Source organism: Apteryx rowi, unplaced genomic scaffold (genome assembly GCF_003343035.1).
Source record: "Apteryx rowi isolate R43461 unplaced genomic scaffold, aptRow1 scaffold_71, whole genome shotgun sequence".
NCBI lineage: Eukaryota > Metazoa > Chordata > Aves > Apterygiformes > Apterygidae > Apteryx > Apteryx rowi.
Window position 1 is genome coordinate 2,069,519 of NW_020450994.1, and position 17,436 is coordinate 2,086,954.

Consider the following 17,436-nt stretch of genomic DNA (forward strand, 5'->3'; position numbering starts at 1 on the left):
CCACTTCTTCTAGCCCTTTAAACCTTTCATTCCCACAATAGTATRTTTCTTGCAGCAAGGGAAGAATATATTGTTTTTTACAAGTGTGATCTGCTTTTACTGACAGATATTCTAAAACCTGAATAAACACAGACCAAAAAAATGTAAAAATTGCGGAGAAAAGTTTGGTGTCAATCTGGTCATTTTTGATAGGTTGTCAAGATTTTCTAAAGATATCAATCATTTGGGTACTTCAGTTTTGGGATATGCATCTTGAGAAGCTTTGGTGTCCTGATAGAGTGATGTCACTGTCTGCAATTCAGGCCTCTCTTTAAGTTATTTCATACAGCACACTAAGTCTTGTTTCTTTTGAAAATACTGGCTATTTTTTTTTAATTTTCTACATGCACATGCACACATGCGCGCACACACAGATTTAATGCTTAGATACCTAAATAATGCTAGACAGAAATTAYATGAAACTTCTCAAGTATATGTAGGCTGAAAATTGACAAAAAATTATTTTTGAATTGATTGTAGAACGGAAGCTATGTTTAAAAAAAAAAAGGAGGGGGGAGGAGAAAAATAAAGAAAAGTCGTCTTACCCATGAGATACATGAGGTACAGTAATACTCAGAGCTAATCTTGTCCAAAAGGGAAGTCCTGGGACACCATTCTAGTAAGTCAGGAGTGGTATCGGATTCACCATCTGGCACAAATTTTGGACTCTTTTTATTCAGCAGGTTTGTTGTAGATGATCTTAGTCACAGCAACAGGTCTGCAAAATGAACCTGAATAAGCTCTAGGCAAGTAGAAAATGAAACACAGAAATAGAAACAACAACCCCTTCAAAATTATCTCAGGTTGTTAAATAGCTATTTCATACTTGAATATTCCTCCTGTCTCAGATGTTCTCTCCTTTCCAGCTTAGAGCAGTCCTGAGCTCTGATTACATGTCATGCATCCCATCCTCAGTGCAGGACCATGCAACTTCTGAATGACCCAGCAAGATGATAGGCAGGAAAACTTTATGCCCTTCATGGTATCCTGTATCCCTCTTCAAAAACTGGTGCTGGAGAAATCTGAAGAGTAGCCAGTGTGCCCAACATTTGCTTGGCCGGGGAGTGCTTTCCAGCTGCAGTTAGTAAATACTACTCTTTTTCTAAAAGACTTGAAATAGCATAAATTGCCAGTAGTTTCACCTTCCTTGAGAATGTAAGGGAAAATGCTGGATTTTGTACTAGAGGAACTGCGAGGTGGCACGGATGATTTTCTGATGATTTGCCTATGCAATGTCAGGACTCCTGGCCAAGGGGCAAGGCAGGAGGCTGCAGCAATACCCTCCCAGACTGCCAGGCGAGTTTTGCCAAGGCTCATCTGGCAAGTCTTCTGTAGCGTCTACAGGAGGGTTTTCAGGCTGGTTGCATGGGTAGATTTCAGATTGAGCAAGTTAGCTGACAAAACAGATTTTGATGGTTGCTGTGTTACACTGAGAGGTCTTTGCCATGGACAAAGGAAGCGACAAATAGCTTTCCTTGAAACTCATGCCAACCACAAGCTGTAAATCAGTCAGCAGGCAATCAGAGAGACTCATTCCTTCTCCTCCTGAGAGAATGAGTGTCACATCATGAAAGCCTGTGTTTGATCATCCACAGGTCACTTGGATTCTAAGGCTGGCACGTAAAGCGGTGGCCCAGCTTTGTGAGTTGCTTTTTTGTCTGTTTGTTTGGTTTTTGTCTTGAAAAATTAAATCCCCCACTGGCAAAGCCTGTCCTAGTGTGCACTTTCTCCATCAGCTCTTACTGTTCTACCAAAAGGTTGACTTTCACCTTCTCTTTTGTGCTTTCTCTTTAGGTCAAAATAACTTCAGCTGCATTTTAGTCTTTGGCTGTCTTACTGAACTGAGCTGTTCTGCGCCTTCTGTTACACTGGCTTCTTTTTCCCTAAATTTGTGGTGAACTTTCTTAATGAAACATAGGTCAAAGTTATCTAAAAGTCCAATTTTAAATGCCAGAGAAATGTAAACTTTCATATTATCAGTGAGTGGGTTTAATTCTCCTTACTGTTGGCAACCAGTTTAAGAGTGAAAGAATGTCTTGTATGTAATTACATAACCGGGAGCTTGGTTAGTTCAGCTCGGCCAATCAACTATGTAATACTTTTTATCTATGGAGCAGTTATTTACTTAACTGGCTACATCTTTTTGCTCTTTTAATGTCCAGCTAAAACTGTGGGAGTTCAAGCAGTGCTTTATTTACCAACATTTTTTAGTTGTTTAGATATACTGAAATTGAAGATAAGCTAAATATTGTTTCTAACCAGGAGAATATTTATAGAAGGGTGTTGTTCACTGGAAATGGCAATAAAAGGCCCCATAATGTGCTACAACCTTTGCTTACACCTTTGCTATTTCCAGCACATCAGGCACTTTTCCAGTGTAACTAAACTGTGAGTGAATGGGAACATCCTTCTTTCAGCTGAAAAGATAATTAATTCTGAATTATTGCACATCAAGCTGGGATGTGCATCAAACAGGACGGAGATGTGAGTTGCTGCTTAGAGGAGAGGAATACCTGTGCTGTTCAAGGCACTTGCATGTCTGCTCCTTGGTGATGGGCCCAGATCTGAACTCAGCACCTAACGTTCCTTGCTTCATCACTGAGGTGCACATGGCTCGGGTGAACAAATCCGTAACGTTTGTGCAGTGCTCTGCTTTTAACTATTTCTGATACTCAGAGTGTTGCAGGACAAAAGCTGCAGGCTGGCTGTATTGACTCGTGGAGGACATCACCAATTTGCAGCAGTCTCCTTATATTAGTGTTAGAAAGCGACATTTTGTGTAGTTCATGTCATTTACTGAAAAAAACTATAAAAGATAGGAAACTGTTCTCCTGGCAGTCCCAGAGAATGCATTACTGTACAGGGTAAGCAGCTTCCTCCATTGCTCATTCACTGGTGGAGAGATGCTCAGCTGAGCAAGGGCCAGAAATGGAAGTGGTAATCATTAAACAAGCAAATCCACCAGTCAGTAAAACTTGTGCTCTCCAAAAAAATCATGGCAAAGCATACTTCCCAATCCTGACAGATGCTAAGTCCTTTGTGCAGAGGGGGGAGGACGTTCTCGGTGCTGCGGGATGAGGGTGCTCAGCACCTTACGGAACCTCACATGATCAGCAGCAGAATTTGTGCAGTTTGGCATGGAAACTGTGATCAGCAAATTTCTCCCCTATCTGCAGAACTATTCAGACACAACATTAAAGTGCAATTTGAGCGTTCAGAATAGCAGATAGTAGTTAACTGTTTTTAAAAGTGGGTCAAAAGTTACCCTTTTCCTCTTGCTTTTTTTTTTTTTTTGAAACACATTCCTTTGTGTTTCAGCAGTTGAGAAAATAACCCTCCAAATTGGTTATTTTGATTAATCTGGAGATTTTCTCCAGTTAAGCAATTCCGTAGGGAAGACAGATGTTTTTCATGTGTCAATTGCCATTGCTTTTTTTTTTTCTTTTTAGGTGAACATGTTTGTGGAAGGATTCCATGATGCTATTCTTCTTTATGCTCTAGCTTTACAGGAAGTCCTGAAGTATGGTTTCAGTAAGAAAGATGGGGAAAAAATTGTTCAGCAAACACGGAACAGAACATATGAAGGTAAGACGTAATATGGAATTCCAGTTTTCAGAGTCAAAAAAAATGCAGGTCTTTAGTGTGTGCAGAATAAGGACCAGTGCCTATCCAACTCTTAAATGAGAAGCAGATATCCATATGAAACCATGTACATTTTTAAGGCTGCCTCACATACCAGTCTAAACTTTTTTTGCACCATCCCTTGAGGTGTTATTCAGTTCAAAGAACTAACAATTTAATGACCCTCACTGATGTTGTAAAGAAATACCAATAATTTTCTCAGGCTCCTTTGTTTTTGAAAAGATTACAGCTGCTCACGTTACTCAAGTGCATCTATTAGCTCTCAGATTGCCTCATTCTTTCCATTTGACTTTTTTATCTTAAAAGGCTGGGAATGGATCGAAGCAAGCAGGTGCCAATTTTTTTGTTTCTTGACAGGCTCTTTTGGGCCCTGGAAGGATTTCCTCCCAGCCTCTTTCATGACTTTTGCATGTTATCTCAGAGGCAGCAGCTGAATAGTACTGTGACTTTCTGTGCCTAATCCTGAAGGCTGTGATTCCGCAGTGCAACTGGCAYGTGTTTGCCACCTTACTGATGTAAAGCTATGTGAGTGCTTTTGCCAGGCAGGGTTATTAATAAAGAAACAGAGTTCTGATATTGTTGGATTCATCTATCATCTCTTATAATATTCCAGTCTTTTGGAGTACAACTGATGAGATTTCCAATGGAAATGCCTAAGAGAAAGAAACATTTTCCCTTGATAAGAAGCCAATTATTAATTTAAACATCTAAGGAAAACTCAGTGGCCAGATTCTCTGCTCTAAGAGCACACACTGGACATAGTGGAGGAAAGCAAGAAGGACAGTGGCTGAAAACCTCTTAYGTTCTCAAATTATGGCTGAACAGGAGGCAAAACAGCCCACAGTGTGGCTTTAGACAACCCTGGGTTTGCTTTAAATGATGTTGGCTGCAGTCATCCCATAAGGACACCTGCACCAACTGCAGACTGTGCTCAGTGCTGAATGCCTTGTTATCTCCCGTCTCATCCATGGCTTCCCAAAACATACTCCTTTAACAGAGGTAACCTGCTGTTTAAAGAGTTGCCTCACTGTTTGGCCATCCTATGAATGAACAGATGCTCCAGCACAGCCTGTCTGTGTTTTCTTGCCTAATATTCTGCTCCAGAAAGCCACCAGATGATGTGCCCATGCAAGACTTCTCTAGTGCCATGTGCTCCATGCAGAGGAGACCACAGGTTACACAATAGGTTCTCACACCTTATTTGTAAAACCAGCCAGGAGGAAACGAATGTTCTCTTTCCCCACTTGTGAAAACCAGTTTGTTGTTGCTGGGTGACCTGTCACAGCTATTCTGAAAACATAACTGCCAAGTTGAGCTGTGAGGGCACAGCTTGCAAGGTCAAAATGCCATATAAGTTATATGCCATCTCCTCCCTGTGGCAGTACTTTGCTGAACTTAATTTTACAAGGATAGGCCTGATTTAAAAAGAAGCCTTCAACCTGGCTTCTTACAATCCAGTCCTTTTAGGAAAATCACATCCCTTTATCCTGTTTGTAAGCACCTTTCTAAAATAAATACAGCATCACAGCATACAGTCCATCCATGCAGTTACCAGGTCTGTTGCAGGGCTGAGGCTTTATAATTCACTTAAATTTTTGCAGGCCTCGATCATCAGAAATATAATTGCTGTCATTAATTTGTAATTGCTGACATATAGATCTCTAATTGCCTGTGCACCTCGTCTTACAGCTGGCTCTGAGTAGGTGACCCATCAGAAACCCGACTGGATGTGGATGCCATTTCACGCAGCATTCACAGACAGTCCCAACTGCCAGCCACAAGTGCACAGACAACAACATGTACTTCAGAAAAGAAGGCTGAAGTGATCAAAATATTTCTTGGGTTTACCAAATATGGGRAATACCAATATTTCTGGGTTATTAGAGACACCTTGATATGACTGAAGTCAATATTTTGTGGGCAGTATTCTTGTTCCATTAAGGTTTCCTCTGAAACAGTGGCAACATTTTTGGTATGTAAATATCTAACGTAATCTAACAAAAAGATAGTCCAGATAAAATTCTTCTAGATTCATCCAAATGTAGTACTACTTTGAGGTGTTGTAAAATTTCCTAAATATGCTTCTTCAGGAGGAATGTTTTAGGAAATATTGAAATTTCAACTCTTTGTTTTGATTTATATTGCAAGTCAAAAAATTAGTGTTTCCCATTAAAAAAAATCCCATAGGAAATCTGAATTTTAGCAAGTTCTAGTACCTACTTCCAATAATTCAGTTTTGGCTTGCTTAGGCCAGGAAAGTGTCTGTTCCCTATAAAGCCTCCTGCCAAATCCAGCAACCTGATTGCCRTGTAGGCAAGGACATTGCAGCTCTTTATAGCGGTCTCTTTCAGTGCTTTTGTAGCCAACTGGTTATGCCCATTCTGTCCTCCTGCAATAATCAAATTTGCAAATTTACTGTACTGTTATACTTAAAACTAGATGTTTGACAGTAAATCTTTTGATTAACAGTGCATATGCTGAAAATCACAATAGGCCTAAACATTCCTGATATCACTATGTTAAAGTGGGAACAGAGAACAGATAAATGTAGGTGTGTTAATCTGTTGCAGGTTTATTGTTATTAGGTATGTTGAGGGGAATTTGCACTCTGGCTGAATAGCTGACTTCTCTTTTCTGATTTACAGTCACTGGCAGCCTGATTCTCTACTGCTTTGTGCCTGGCATAATCACGTAACCTGKGTAACATGGATATAAAGTGATGCTTGTTTGACTTGCACTGGCTTTGCACAGGTGTAAATTGCTACATTTGGTGTCAGGCAGTGGAAGATCACATTTCAGCAGCCTCTCAGCRTGAGGACAGTTAAGCATTGAAACAGAGGTTGTACAGTCCCCCAGCTTTGAGGTTTCCAAGACCATATAAATCCCTGAGCAGCCTATTCTGACCTCCTAGCTGACCCTSTTTGAGCAGGAGGTTGGACTAGAGACCTCCTGCTTGATGTCCCTTCCTGCTTGAATTATGCTATGGTTATAAGTTTTCCCAAAGTTTCCTAGAATATTAGTAGTAGTTACAGATACAGATGGTGTCTAAGACATGCACAATACATACCAGATGTTTAATTTATTCCTCATTATTAAAAACAAATTCTGAAATCATCAGGAATCAGACATGATTTCATGTATAGAATTTTTRATGTGACTTCATTGTATGAAGGGCTGCTAAGATGAAGCCATGACCTGTCAGTTAGAGTGGTCTTTAGAAGTCTAAATTTTGTTAAAGTATGTGAAACAAGACTGGCAGCTGGCCTAAGGGAATGTCAGATTCTACCCTCAAACGTGTAAAGGAAGGAAGTGMACTGGGGTCAAAAATATAAAATGAACAGCACCATATTATGCAGTTAATCATATGTAAATGAATGCAGGATTTAATGTACATTTAATGTACAGTATGTGGTTCCTCTTTTCTCCCTTCCCACCCCCTCCAATATCCTATCAGATAGGATACAACGCTGGATTAGCTGCATGGGTGCCCCAAGCTCCATCAGGCTGTGGGGCTTCTGGCTGTGCCCTGGAGGTCTCTGCAGCGCATGAACTGGACTGTCTTTACTGAGACATCTTTAGCTATTTTGGGGCTGAGCTCTCTGTAGATAATTTGCGTTAAAAGTATTTTTGTTTTATTCTGGCCCACTGGCTCTCTGGATAAGATTTTTCTCACATATTCCCTAGTCTCACACATTTGATATTTAAAAAGGAGAAATGTTAAGAATTCAGGAATGCAGACACTGAGCTGAAATTACAATTTCTTTTGGAATGTCAACAAAAATGCTGGGAGACTGATGAGATTTCCTGTCATATCAGTCTGTAAAACCTGTCCACTGTTTTCTTGTTTTCCTTGGAAAGGCTCAGTATTTTAACTAATTAATTTTCTAATTCCTCACATGCCATTCTTTAGGCATTGCAGGGCAGGTGTCCATTGATGCCAATGGAGACAGATATGGGGATTTCTCTGTGATTGCAATGACGGACCCAGAGGCAGGCACACAAGAGGTAAGGAAACAAACACTATTTCAATTGACCACTGATGAGTTAACCAGTTTGATGTAACATCATATCATCTGTTTAGTTAGTGGGCATCTGTTTATTAAATATACACATTAAAATGGTATTGCTGAGTTTATTARTACATACATTGCCCTAACTCCAGCTGAAGCATATAGGTACCTTACCATTGCACTGTTAGTTGCAATGTCAGCATCAACCTGAGCTTTGCTAGCCTTCCCCATTTTGTCAGAGGCCAGCAAGCTGGACATTTTTGTGTGTGGATTTGAATCTAATGAAGGAAACTCTCAAATTATTGTTCATATCAGAGCTGCAGTAAATACAAACTCAGGAAGTCTTTTTAAATGTCTATGATCACTAGTGCATTTTGGTGGGTAAAAATGGCTGAAAAACACCAGCAGTGACTTACAGACACTCCCGGGGTAGGAGTAATGATCATTACTTAAAGTTAGTAGGACAAATTGATTGGGATAAGTTTGATAGGAACGAAGTGTATCTCTTCTTTTTGCTCAGCGTGTTAGCTTTTTGTCATGTTTATCAATTTAGTCTAATTCTTCTAGCCTTCCTTCCTTTGCTTTCATTCACTTCCAATTCAGACTATCTTTCATTTCTTTGATGTTGCATTCCTCTTCCCCTTTAGTATATTTCTCATCTTAATTTCTCTCTGCTTTATGATGATACATATAAGTATACTTAMAAGTAACATATTCAATATGCAATTATTTATTACTTGTTTCCGCTACATTCATTTTTGCCTTCATGCTTCACTCTGACTAATAACATGGTTTCTTTGATGTCTTTGTTTTATTCATTCTGCTGATTCCTTCCATGTCAGCATGAAAACTTTTGTTTCTCAGTGGAACAGAGCCAGACAAATCCGTGTTTGGTCAGAGCTGTTTTCCTAAATCCATTCATAGAGTTTAAAGCTAGAAGAAAACATCAGGTTACCTAGCGTGACCTCTGCTGCATCACAGGCAGGCACAGTCTCTTACCCTTGTATGGAGCCTGGTAGTTTACATGTGAGTAAAGCTCACCCTCTCAGAGGCATTCATTTTTCATTTGAAGACACTGAAAAACAGGGACTGTCTCACTTGCTCCCTCAGTGTTTGTTCCAGTGTTTAACCACTCTTGCTCTTTAAAAATGTGTATCCTATTTCTCATCTGAATCAGTTTGATTGCTGCTACATATTTGTTCTTGATAAGTCTTCCTGCATCCTTTCATATTCAGTAAGTCCTCTTGGTAGAGGAGAATTACACTGTAATAAAGACACCTCTCCCACTCCTGTTCAATAAATGAAACAGTCTCTCAGTGAATTGTGTGCTGCCTGCAAATGGTCTCCAAGGCTTTTTTTCTGTATTTTTTCTAGTTTACTGAATTTGCCTGTATTTTTGAACTAATATAAAAAAGTCTTTCTTTTAAGGTCTTAACTTGCAGTTGCAATACTGGGAGAAAAATCTGCTCCCTTATTTAATGTGAAATCTACCTTTGTGTACCTAACCAGGGCAAACGTTACGTGCCTTCTAAATCTTTCTCTTCAAAATGGAGTTCAGGTGTAAGATTTGAACTGGTTATCAGTAGCCTGAATAAAAGAAGTGTTACTCTAATATCTAAACCCAATGTATTTATAGATATGTCTTATCCATAATTGGAAACTTAGGCCTTTTGATGTGCTTCTGCCTTCCCTGCTGACTACTTCAGTGTCTGTGCATCATATATGGCCTTTTACCTTTATTAGAGTGCATAGATTTTTGGGAACTACTTTCAGATGACTGACCTACTACTGTTACCACAATTTAGTCCTGCAGCTTTGTAGTAGATCCAGTGTATCTTATCTTGAATAAAGCCTGGATTTACCTTTGAGGACAGGATGTAAATTCTAAAGCATCTTGATGAATTGGTCTGAAATAATAGCACGTTACCAGAATGGTAAACCGAAAATGCCTTTTCTATATAAATATAAACGACTGCAGAATTACAAGGTAGAGAATAACTGACTCTGTACTAATTCTGCAGAAGATGTGAAGGTTTTAGCTGAACCTCMAGTACCTCCAGGTCCATCCAAAAAAGAAAAGTCCATTCAGGAATGTGCAGTCAGGAACATCAGAACTTTAGTTGGCTGGGTGTCCTGAAGACCTCCACTGCAGTACAGCCAGTCCTGAGCACTCAACCCATGGTGCAGCAATTTAAGAAAGTCCAGGGAGAGCAGCAGGAATATGCAGAGGGCTAAAACACTTGTGTGAAGCAGGTTTATACAGAAGAGAAGCCTGAGGGGAGATATTATAGCAGTCTATGAATATGTAAACAGACGTTTCAGAAAGGAAAAGCCTCTGTGTCCACTGGCAATAGAATAAGTAGTGATGGATGATTACAACAAGGGAGATCTAGGTTGCATGTTAGGGAAAACCACTAACAGTAAAGATAGCTAAGCTCCAGAATAATTGCCTGCAGGAGCTGTCAAGGCTCCATCTTTGGAGGCTTGTAAGAGCAGGTTAGATAAGCATCTGCCAGGAATGCTTTCGTTCAGCTGATCCTGCCTTGGGGCAAGGCATGGACTACATGACCTCCCAAAGACCCCTTCAGCCCTATTCTCCGTCATTCAACATCCTGCCGCAAAAGTTCGAGTGATGCACCTCTCTTGTTTGCTTTCCATAGTTAACAGGAAAATCCTTTCGTTCCTTTCTTTTTTTGCATAGGTGATCGGGGACTACTATGGAAAGCAGGGACGTTTTGAAATTCGATCAAATGTGAAATATCCTTGGAGTCACAGCAGGCTGAGATTAGATGAAAGCCGTGTTTCAGAGCACACAAACAATACACCATGTAAATCATGTAAGTTTAGTGATGTAATGCTTGCATCCAGGCTGTCCGAGAGAGGAATCCATGCGGTGATGCAGCATAATGGGCTGTATTAGATTGCTTAGCACAGTTGTCCAACTGAGACATCGTGACTATGTCTCTCTGCTGACCATTCGGGAAGCCAGAGTCTGACAGCCCTGGATAGTACGTGGTCTGAATCACTCTCCTGAACTTAAATATGATAGTAATCATGATGCCTGCATGAGGCACTGGCCCAGTGTCCTGGAGGCTCTGGGACCTTCCAGGGGCTAAAAGGTAAAATCTCTTTTAGTCAGAAAGAAGCAAACGAAGGATGTAGCTGAACCTTTTAGTAGAGAATAATCATGTTGATAATTAGAACTTGGGGAGCCCAGTCTGACAGGAGCAGTGTTTGCTCTCCCAGTGCAGAATGATTTTTCAGTGCTGAGAGGAGGCACTGTGAGGAGTCCAGTAAGGTGAGAAGAAGTAAAGTAGGTTGAACAGGCTAACCACTGGGAATCCAGAAGGTTGGGACTACTCTCCACAGAGCAATGTCCTTGTTTTCCAGCATACTGAGTCTGCAGACCATGTCATACTGAGCAGGGCACTGCAAGGAGATAAGGGTAGGAAGATGGGGGTGCCTGAATGGCAAAGTGTGGTCTTAGGTCTTTGCAGGAAACAAATTGCTAGCCCTGCAGTGAAAAAGTATTCACAGCTTGTTAATTCATCAATCCCTCCAAAACCCTATGCATATAAATGCTGGAGAGACTGCTTCTAGGCCATGCCCTCCACGCTCAGCACAGATACACAGTGTAGCTATGCACCTTGTTCCTTCCACACATCTTGGTGTACAGAGACAATCCCCTCAAAGGGTCAAGGATAAACAAAGAGGAGGGAGCTGTTTAATTTCCTTATTTCTTCTCTGTTCCTTTCCACGAACCTGGGTTTAGGCATGGAGAAAGGGAGCAGGCTGCACCCACCTGAAAATGCCATTGTTGTTTAGCTTCCCTGTGCTTCCCAGAATGACAGTCCCTGCTAGGGTTCCCCTTTAGCCACTGTGTCCCCGCTCTGCCCCTGTTCAGACTTGGGGCAGGGCAAAGCTCATGTGGCTTTAACTTGAAACAGCATAGTTTCAGAAAAAGTCTGTGGAGCTGTTGAATAATCATACAGTCATTTTAGTAAACCTGGCTGATAGTTGGTTATGATGCTAAACCAGGTGAAATAAGATTGTTTCTTAGGTGATATTCAGTGCTGATTCCTATTACATGACTTGTTACAATCACAGTCCAGGTGGTGTGATTCAGATCAAGCTGTCCAGACCAGTTTCTTAACAACATTTCTGCATATAACATCTTTACGATTCTGACTTCGTTTGGCACTGACCTTGGGGGCTTGTTTAACCTCAAGGAAAGCAGGGACAAAAAATAAACATGCAGGAACTGGAACTGAAGAAAAGATTCCCATGGAGTCCTGAACTCTGAATGGCTTTCGTTATTGTCTGATGCTGGTCATTCATTTCCTAGTCCTGTGTATTTTCGAAAATGTGAATGCAAATAGTTCTCAATGTGAACCCTGATGGTTTATTTTTCCCTTTTTCAAGCAGGTGGTCTAGGAGAATCAGCAGTTACAGGAATAGTTGTGGGCGCTTTGCTCGGAGCAGGATTGCTAATGGCTTTTTACTTTTTCAGGTCAGTCCAATTAATTTAAATTTTCTTAAACTCTTTACTCTTTTATAAACCTCTCAGCTCTTGGCAGCACATCCTTGATGTGAAGAAGATGGGAGACAGAGAGGCACCATAATCATCTGTGGTAAAATTCCCACCAAAGACAGTGAACATACTTTGACTGTCCTTATCTTCTGTGCGTATCCAAATCATTTTATGGATTCAGAGCCTTGTCCTGTAAACGCTTACATCTCTGAGTAACTTTACTCGAGGAAATAATTCCAGTGTGTTCCGTTCATTCACAACTCCCTTGATAAAATGTCTTGGCCTTAAAAGCTGCCTTTCTTTGGTATTCCTTGCCAGCTTAATTGTGCAGTCTGTGATCGTGCAAGAGATTTATTTCACTTGCCTGGTACCATGCTTAGTTTTGATTATTGAGCAGAATTCTCCTGAAAGCTAGAAGGAGATTTCTGTTTTGGTTTAAGAGAACATTTGGATTTCAAAGCCGTACGTTTAACTTAATAAACTGGTGTCAGGGCTGGGTGATTGATGTTTCATGCCTCTTTAAGAAAAATAATGCTTATGTTGTTGGTCAGCAAATCTAAAGTGTTAAGAGTTGATCCTGCACTAACAGACCAAATTATTATAACACCTGTTCAGCATCCTATATATGGTGTGATTTATCCTCTTATGGCAAGGAACAGAAAAGACAAGTAGGAGAATAGAATTAACCTCTGCATATAACAATCAAATCATATTCTTCAATGAAAAGAATTACTTATAAAACACATTAACAAAATGAAACAAGCAAAACCTGCTTTAATTCACCAGCCTGCGTCCAAGTTTTCAAAATATCTCAGAGCCCAGGGTTATTCATCCAGTATTTATAGCTGAAATCTATAGGAAGACTGATGCTAGTTGCATGGCCAGTTAATGTACTGTTATAAGAGGAGAGGACCTTTGCTGTTCATGTTATAAAAACTCTATGGCTAGAGAAAAAGGGGTTTTTGCATGTGTTTAGTGCTTATGTTTGCATAACATAATGTAGACATTATTTGGGTCTAAGACAAAGCAAGATAGTTGAAACTGATTTGTCTTTGAAAAACCAAAAAAAGAGAAAAGATGTGTGTCTATATTGTATGTCATCATAGGCTCTTGCATTTTTTATACCTTCCCAATCTGAGATGATAACTTTTAGGTGTTTTTTTTAGCATAGCTGATACTGAGAGGGAGTTTGTGGGTGGGGACAGGAAATGTGGCAAAAGACTCATCCTTAGCTGGTATAAAAGTATATGAAGCATTCAGTGTAGGAACAGCTCTTGAACTCTTAAGCATSTGACACTAAGATTTGGGATGGAAATTTATGTGAGCAAAGCTGGGTGGATATCCATGCTTCAGCTCAACACCTAGTCGTCTTATTTATGGTCAAAGGGGAGAAATAGGCACATTTTTGGTGCAGTTCATGTCATCTTCATGTAAAATAGGTCAGAAGAATGCCTCCTAGAAAGGCCTATTTCTCTCTGACTATTAAGGAAGGTGCAGGTATCTCAGATGGACCTGCACATTGGAGACGTCTAAAAGCACGCAGGTGAATTTAACCCTGSAGATCTGATCGCACCCTTTGAAAGGAGAAATGTGGTCCTTTCTCCTTTAGAATAAGTGTATGAAACATGTCGTATCAGGATGTATGGCTCAGATTTTCAGAAAATGCAGATCTGGGAACTGTGTGCCTGGAAGCGATTGGTACCTGCAGCTTCTACAGTGTTTGTACTGCATATTCACCTTCTGATTGCATCTCTCTGATCATTTGGATCTATAATCACCACAAATGGACATGTAAATACTGTTTTGAGTGTGCATATGAACTCTGTTGAAGAATCTGTGTTGTGCTTCTGATATGTAGCTTTGAAAGGATTTAAAGGTGAAGAGCTGCATTTCTAAAATGTGAGCCTGTCCTTGTGCCTGAGCTACTTCTGTGCATTCTCTGACCTGTGAAAGGACTGACTTGAATAAGCATAAATGAAGAATATAGGTTTTTAAAGTTTTTTTTKAAGCCTACAGATACAGACACAGATGTCTAGGGGAGTTTTTCAGGATGGGTAGGTACCCGCTTTCTATTGAACCACCTTATCCGGCTAGAAGACCTTTTTAAAAATCTKGTTTTGAAAATCCTTCTTTCATCGCTATATGTCTGACTCTGACTCCTGCTACACATGCAGATGGAACAGAGATATCCTTGGCATACAGACATTTTGTCCTGCATCTGCACAAGCAGTTCTGTATGCAGAGGGGCTGGACTCTTAAGGCCCTTTTGAAAAATTGGTCCTGAAACCCAATAGATGCATAAATGCATAAAATATAAACGTGGGGAGTCTAATGATTTTTTTTTTTTGAGATCTGAGTACTAAAGAGGAACAGAAAAGCAATCTGAAGGCTTCTGTTTGACATATAAATTAGCATTAACAGAATTCTTCAAAAGGACATGGAGGAAGATGCACAGGAAAAACTGTCTGATGCATGAGCAGTTGTATTTACTCCTTATCTATCCTCTACAGCCCACTTCTTAATTCATCTTACTACCTCCACTGACATTATAAACATAGTAGTTTTCCTCAGAGGGAGATGGGAGGATTAGTTAGTTAATAAATAGTTTCAGTGAGAAATGCAACTGAATAAAGAGTCAGCTCCATTGTTTGAACTCTGCAGAAAGTGCCCCTGAATACAGGAAAGAAATTTGGCTTTGATCAGTATAAAGCAGTGATGTGACACAGTTCACATGCCACTTCACAAAAACTTCCTAATCACTTAGATCAGAAATTTTCAAAGAAACAAACGTCTGTGTCTTGATGCTTTGAGACTGCTGTGTAGAAATTAACAGGCATTCTTGGGCTTGGGTAAAATGTTTCAAGGCAAACTACTTTAATCTTTGACCAGGGCTTCACATTCTGTCGCATTTCATTTTTCAACTGGAACCCAGCTGTCCCCTACAGGCATTCTGTATAAGGGAAGTCCTGTTATCCTATAGCAGGAGAAGGATTTATCACTCTGTTCTTCTCCTTTCATGCAGAAAGAAATACAGAATAACTATTGAAAGACGAACTCGACAGGAGGACTGTAACATGGGGAAACATCGGCAGTTACGTGAAGACTCCATTAGATCTCATTTTTCTGCTGCATAAAGAAGAAGAAAAATAATCCCATTCTTCCTGGAAAAAGAAATTAGGGAAATGGACACAACCAAAGACATCAGTGTAAAAAGAAGAGGCTCTCGAAGAACTCACTCTTTTAAGCAGTAATTTTATCTTAATTTCTTTCAGAAGCTCAGGAATGATTTACTAATTACATTAAGCCACATGGCCTTTCATCTCATGAGAAAGGAAAATGACACAGTTTGATCTTATAAGACGTACTTAATGTGTAAAGACAGTATTTCTTAAGGCATATGCTAAGGGCAGCAGATTTGGGCTTGGTTGATGGGGATGCCTCTTTCTGTTCCCTTTTTTTTTTTTAGCTCCTACTGCCTCCTTCCTTAATGACATCTCCCTTGTGGGTATCGAATGTGGTTTCACAGACACAGGTGCTGCTTTGCTGTCAAATTGAAAAAAGGGGTTCCCTTGGGGTTTGATCCTGCATCGCTGAATGATTGCTGTTGATTACAGGGGATGCAGGATTGGATATATGGAGTTCATTCCTGGGAGGGAACTGGCGCTTGGCTGTAATTAACTCCACTGAGAAAGTCAGGCAGGTGGAAACACACACAAATCATCCCTTCCTTGTGTGTACAGTACTGCAATCAAAAGCACTGATTCTCCCTTGTACGCACTGGGAGTCAGGAACAGCTCCAGTGAAGGACGTGGAGTTTCACTGGTATAAAATAGCATGGGAGAAGACAATCAAGCCTCCAGAGAGGACTGGCTAATTTTTCAGTCTTATATGTGTTTTATCGTGCTCTTTTCTCTCCGCTGCCATCACCTTTCAGAGAGGCAAATATAGTCCATGAAGAGCCTGCTCCTGTTCCCAGTGAAGTCAATGGCAAAGTCCCATTAACTTCAGTGAGTACAAGACTACATCCRAAATATGTAAATATGAAAGATACAGAAGTGTTTGTATAGCAGAGGCAATTCAAAAGAGGGTCTTTTTGTGTAAAAACATTCCAAGCTAACATTTTATTTTTAGGATAATTTTTATCTTGTATTTTTCTATTAAAATATCTATTTTTTGCTTTGGTAGGATTAAAAATTAAGGGGAGTGAACATTTGAAGACATATTTTTTATGATAGGAGTAACATGCAGGGAAAGTCAATAGATGTAAATACATTTTAAAAATCAGTATTTGGGGAGGAGAAGGGAGTTTATGGATAATAACAAGCTTTCTGCCCCACTCTGTTCTCCAGGCATGTGCAACATGCAAGTAGTTATTTAAACAATATAAATGTGCTTATACAATTGTCCATATGATGGCCCTGATCCTGAAAATAATTAACTGTTCCTATGTTGGGTAGTCTCACATTAGTCAGTGAGACTAATCATTCATGTATGTACAATTAAACACACAAAGAACTACCTTTACGATTGGGGTGGTAAAACACTACTTAGGGCTGATTTTAATCTTGCTGCCATCAGTAGTCCTGGGAGTTTTGCAATTGACTTTATTGGGAGCAAGACTGAATCTGTGATGAATTAGCTACTGATAGGTTATTTTATATTAGACAGAGGAGAGCTCTATGCTTTCTAGTCAACAAATGGAAGTGAACAGTACATATTATAAATGTGATGAATAAGACCCATAAAAATATTGTCTGAAAAAACCCAACTATGACTATGATTCTAATGTGGTAAATCTTTTGGTTTATCCTGTTCTGATTTCATAGGCAGAACTTTTGGATCCCACAGTTATAATTTACATGAATGTTATCCTCAAAACTGGCACTGAAGCCCATGTTCTACAAAACTTTTACGCTCTGAGAAGCTAGAGGGCAAATTCAGAGAAACCATTTTGAGGTAGCTGGAAGTGAGTGAAGAGCAAAAGTTGGCTCTGTCTTCTTTCTGCTGTCTTTTATCTGTTAATGTTATATGTGCAGGTCCCATGGGATATTTCCTTGGACTGGTTTCACTGTTTTTTACATTGCACTGTCTCTTAACATATGTAGTGGTTCATTGCCTGCCCTTTTGAAATATTGTCCAGTGTCCCAGGGCAGGGCTTCTTGAATCTCAGGGCTGCTCCAGAGTAGCTGATGGCTGTAGAGCAGATAGATGTGG

At 40.0% G+C, this 17,436-nt stretch overlaps 1 protein-coding gene across 1 annotated transcript in view; it reads left to right on the plus strand.

Moving 5' to 3' along the window:
- The window catches only part of NPR3 (natriuretic peptide receptor 3), a 46,809-nt gene extending 31,453 nt beyond the window's left edge, over positions 1–15,356 (plus strand). Inside the window, exons 6-10 of the mRNA XM_026087175.1 lie at positions 3,489–3,624; positions 7,592–7,686; positions 10,393–10,528; positions 12,114–12,201; positions 15,245–15,356. Of these exons, the coding sequence (XP_025942960.1) occupies positions 3,489–3,624; positions 7,592–7,686; positions 10,393–10,528; positions 12,114–12,201; positions 15,245–15,356 (567 nt within the window). The remainder of the gene's footprint in view (positions 1–3,488; positions 3,625–7,591; positions 7,687–10,392; positions 10,529–12,113; positions 12,202–15,244) is intronic.
- The last annotated feature ends 2,080 nt before the right edge of the window (positions 15,357–17,436 follow it).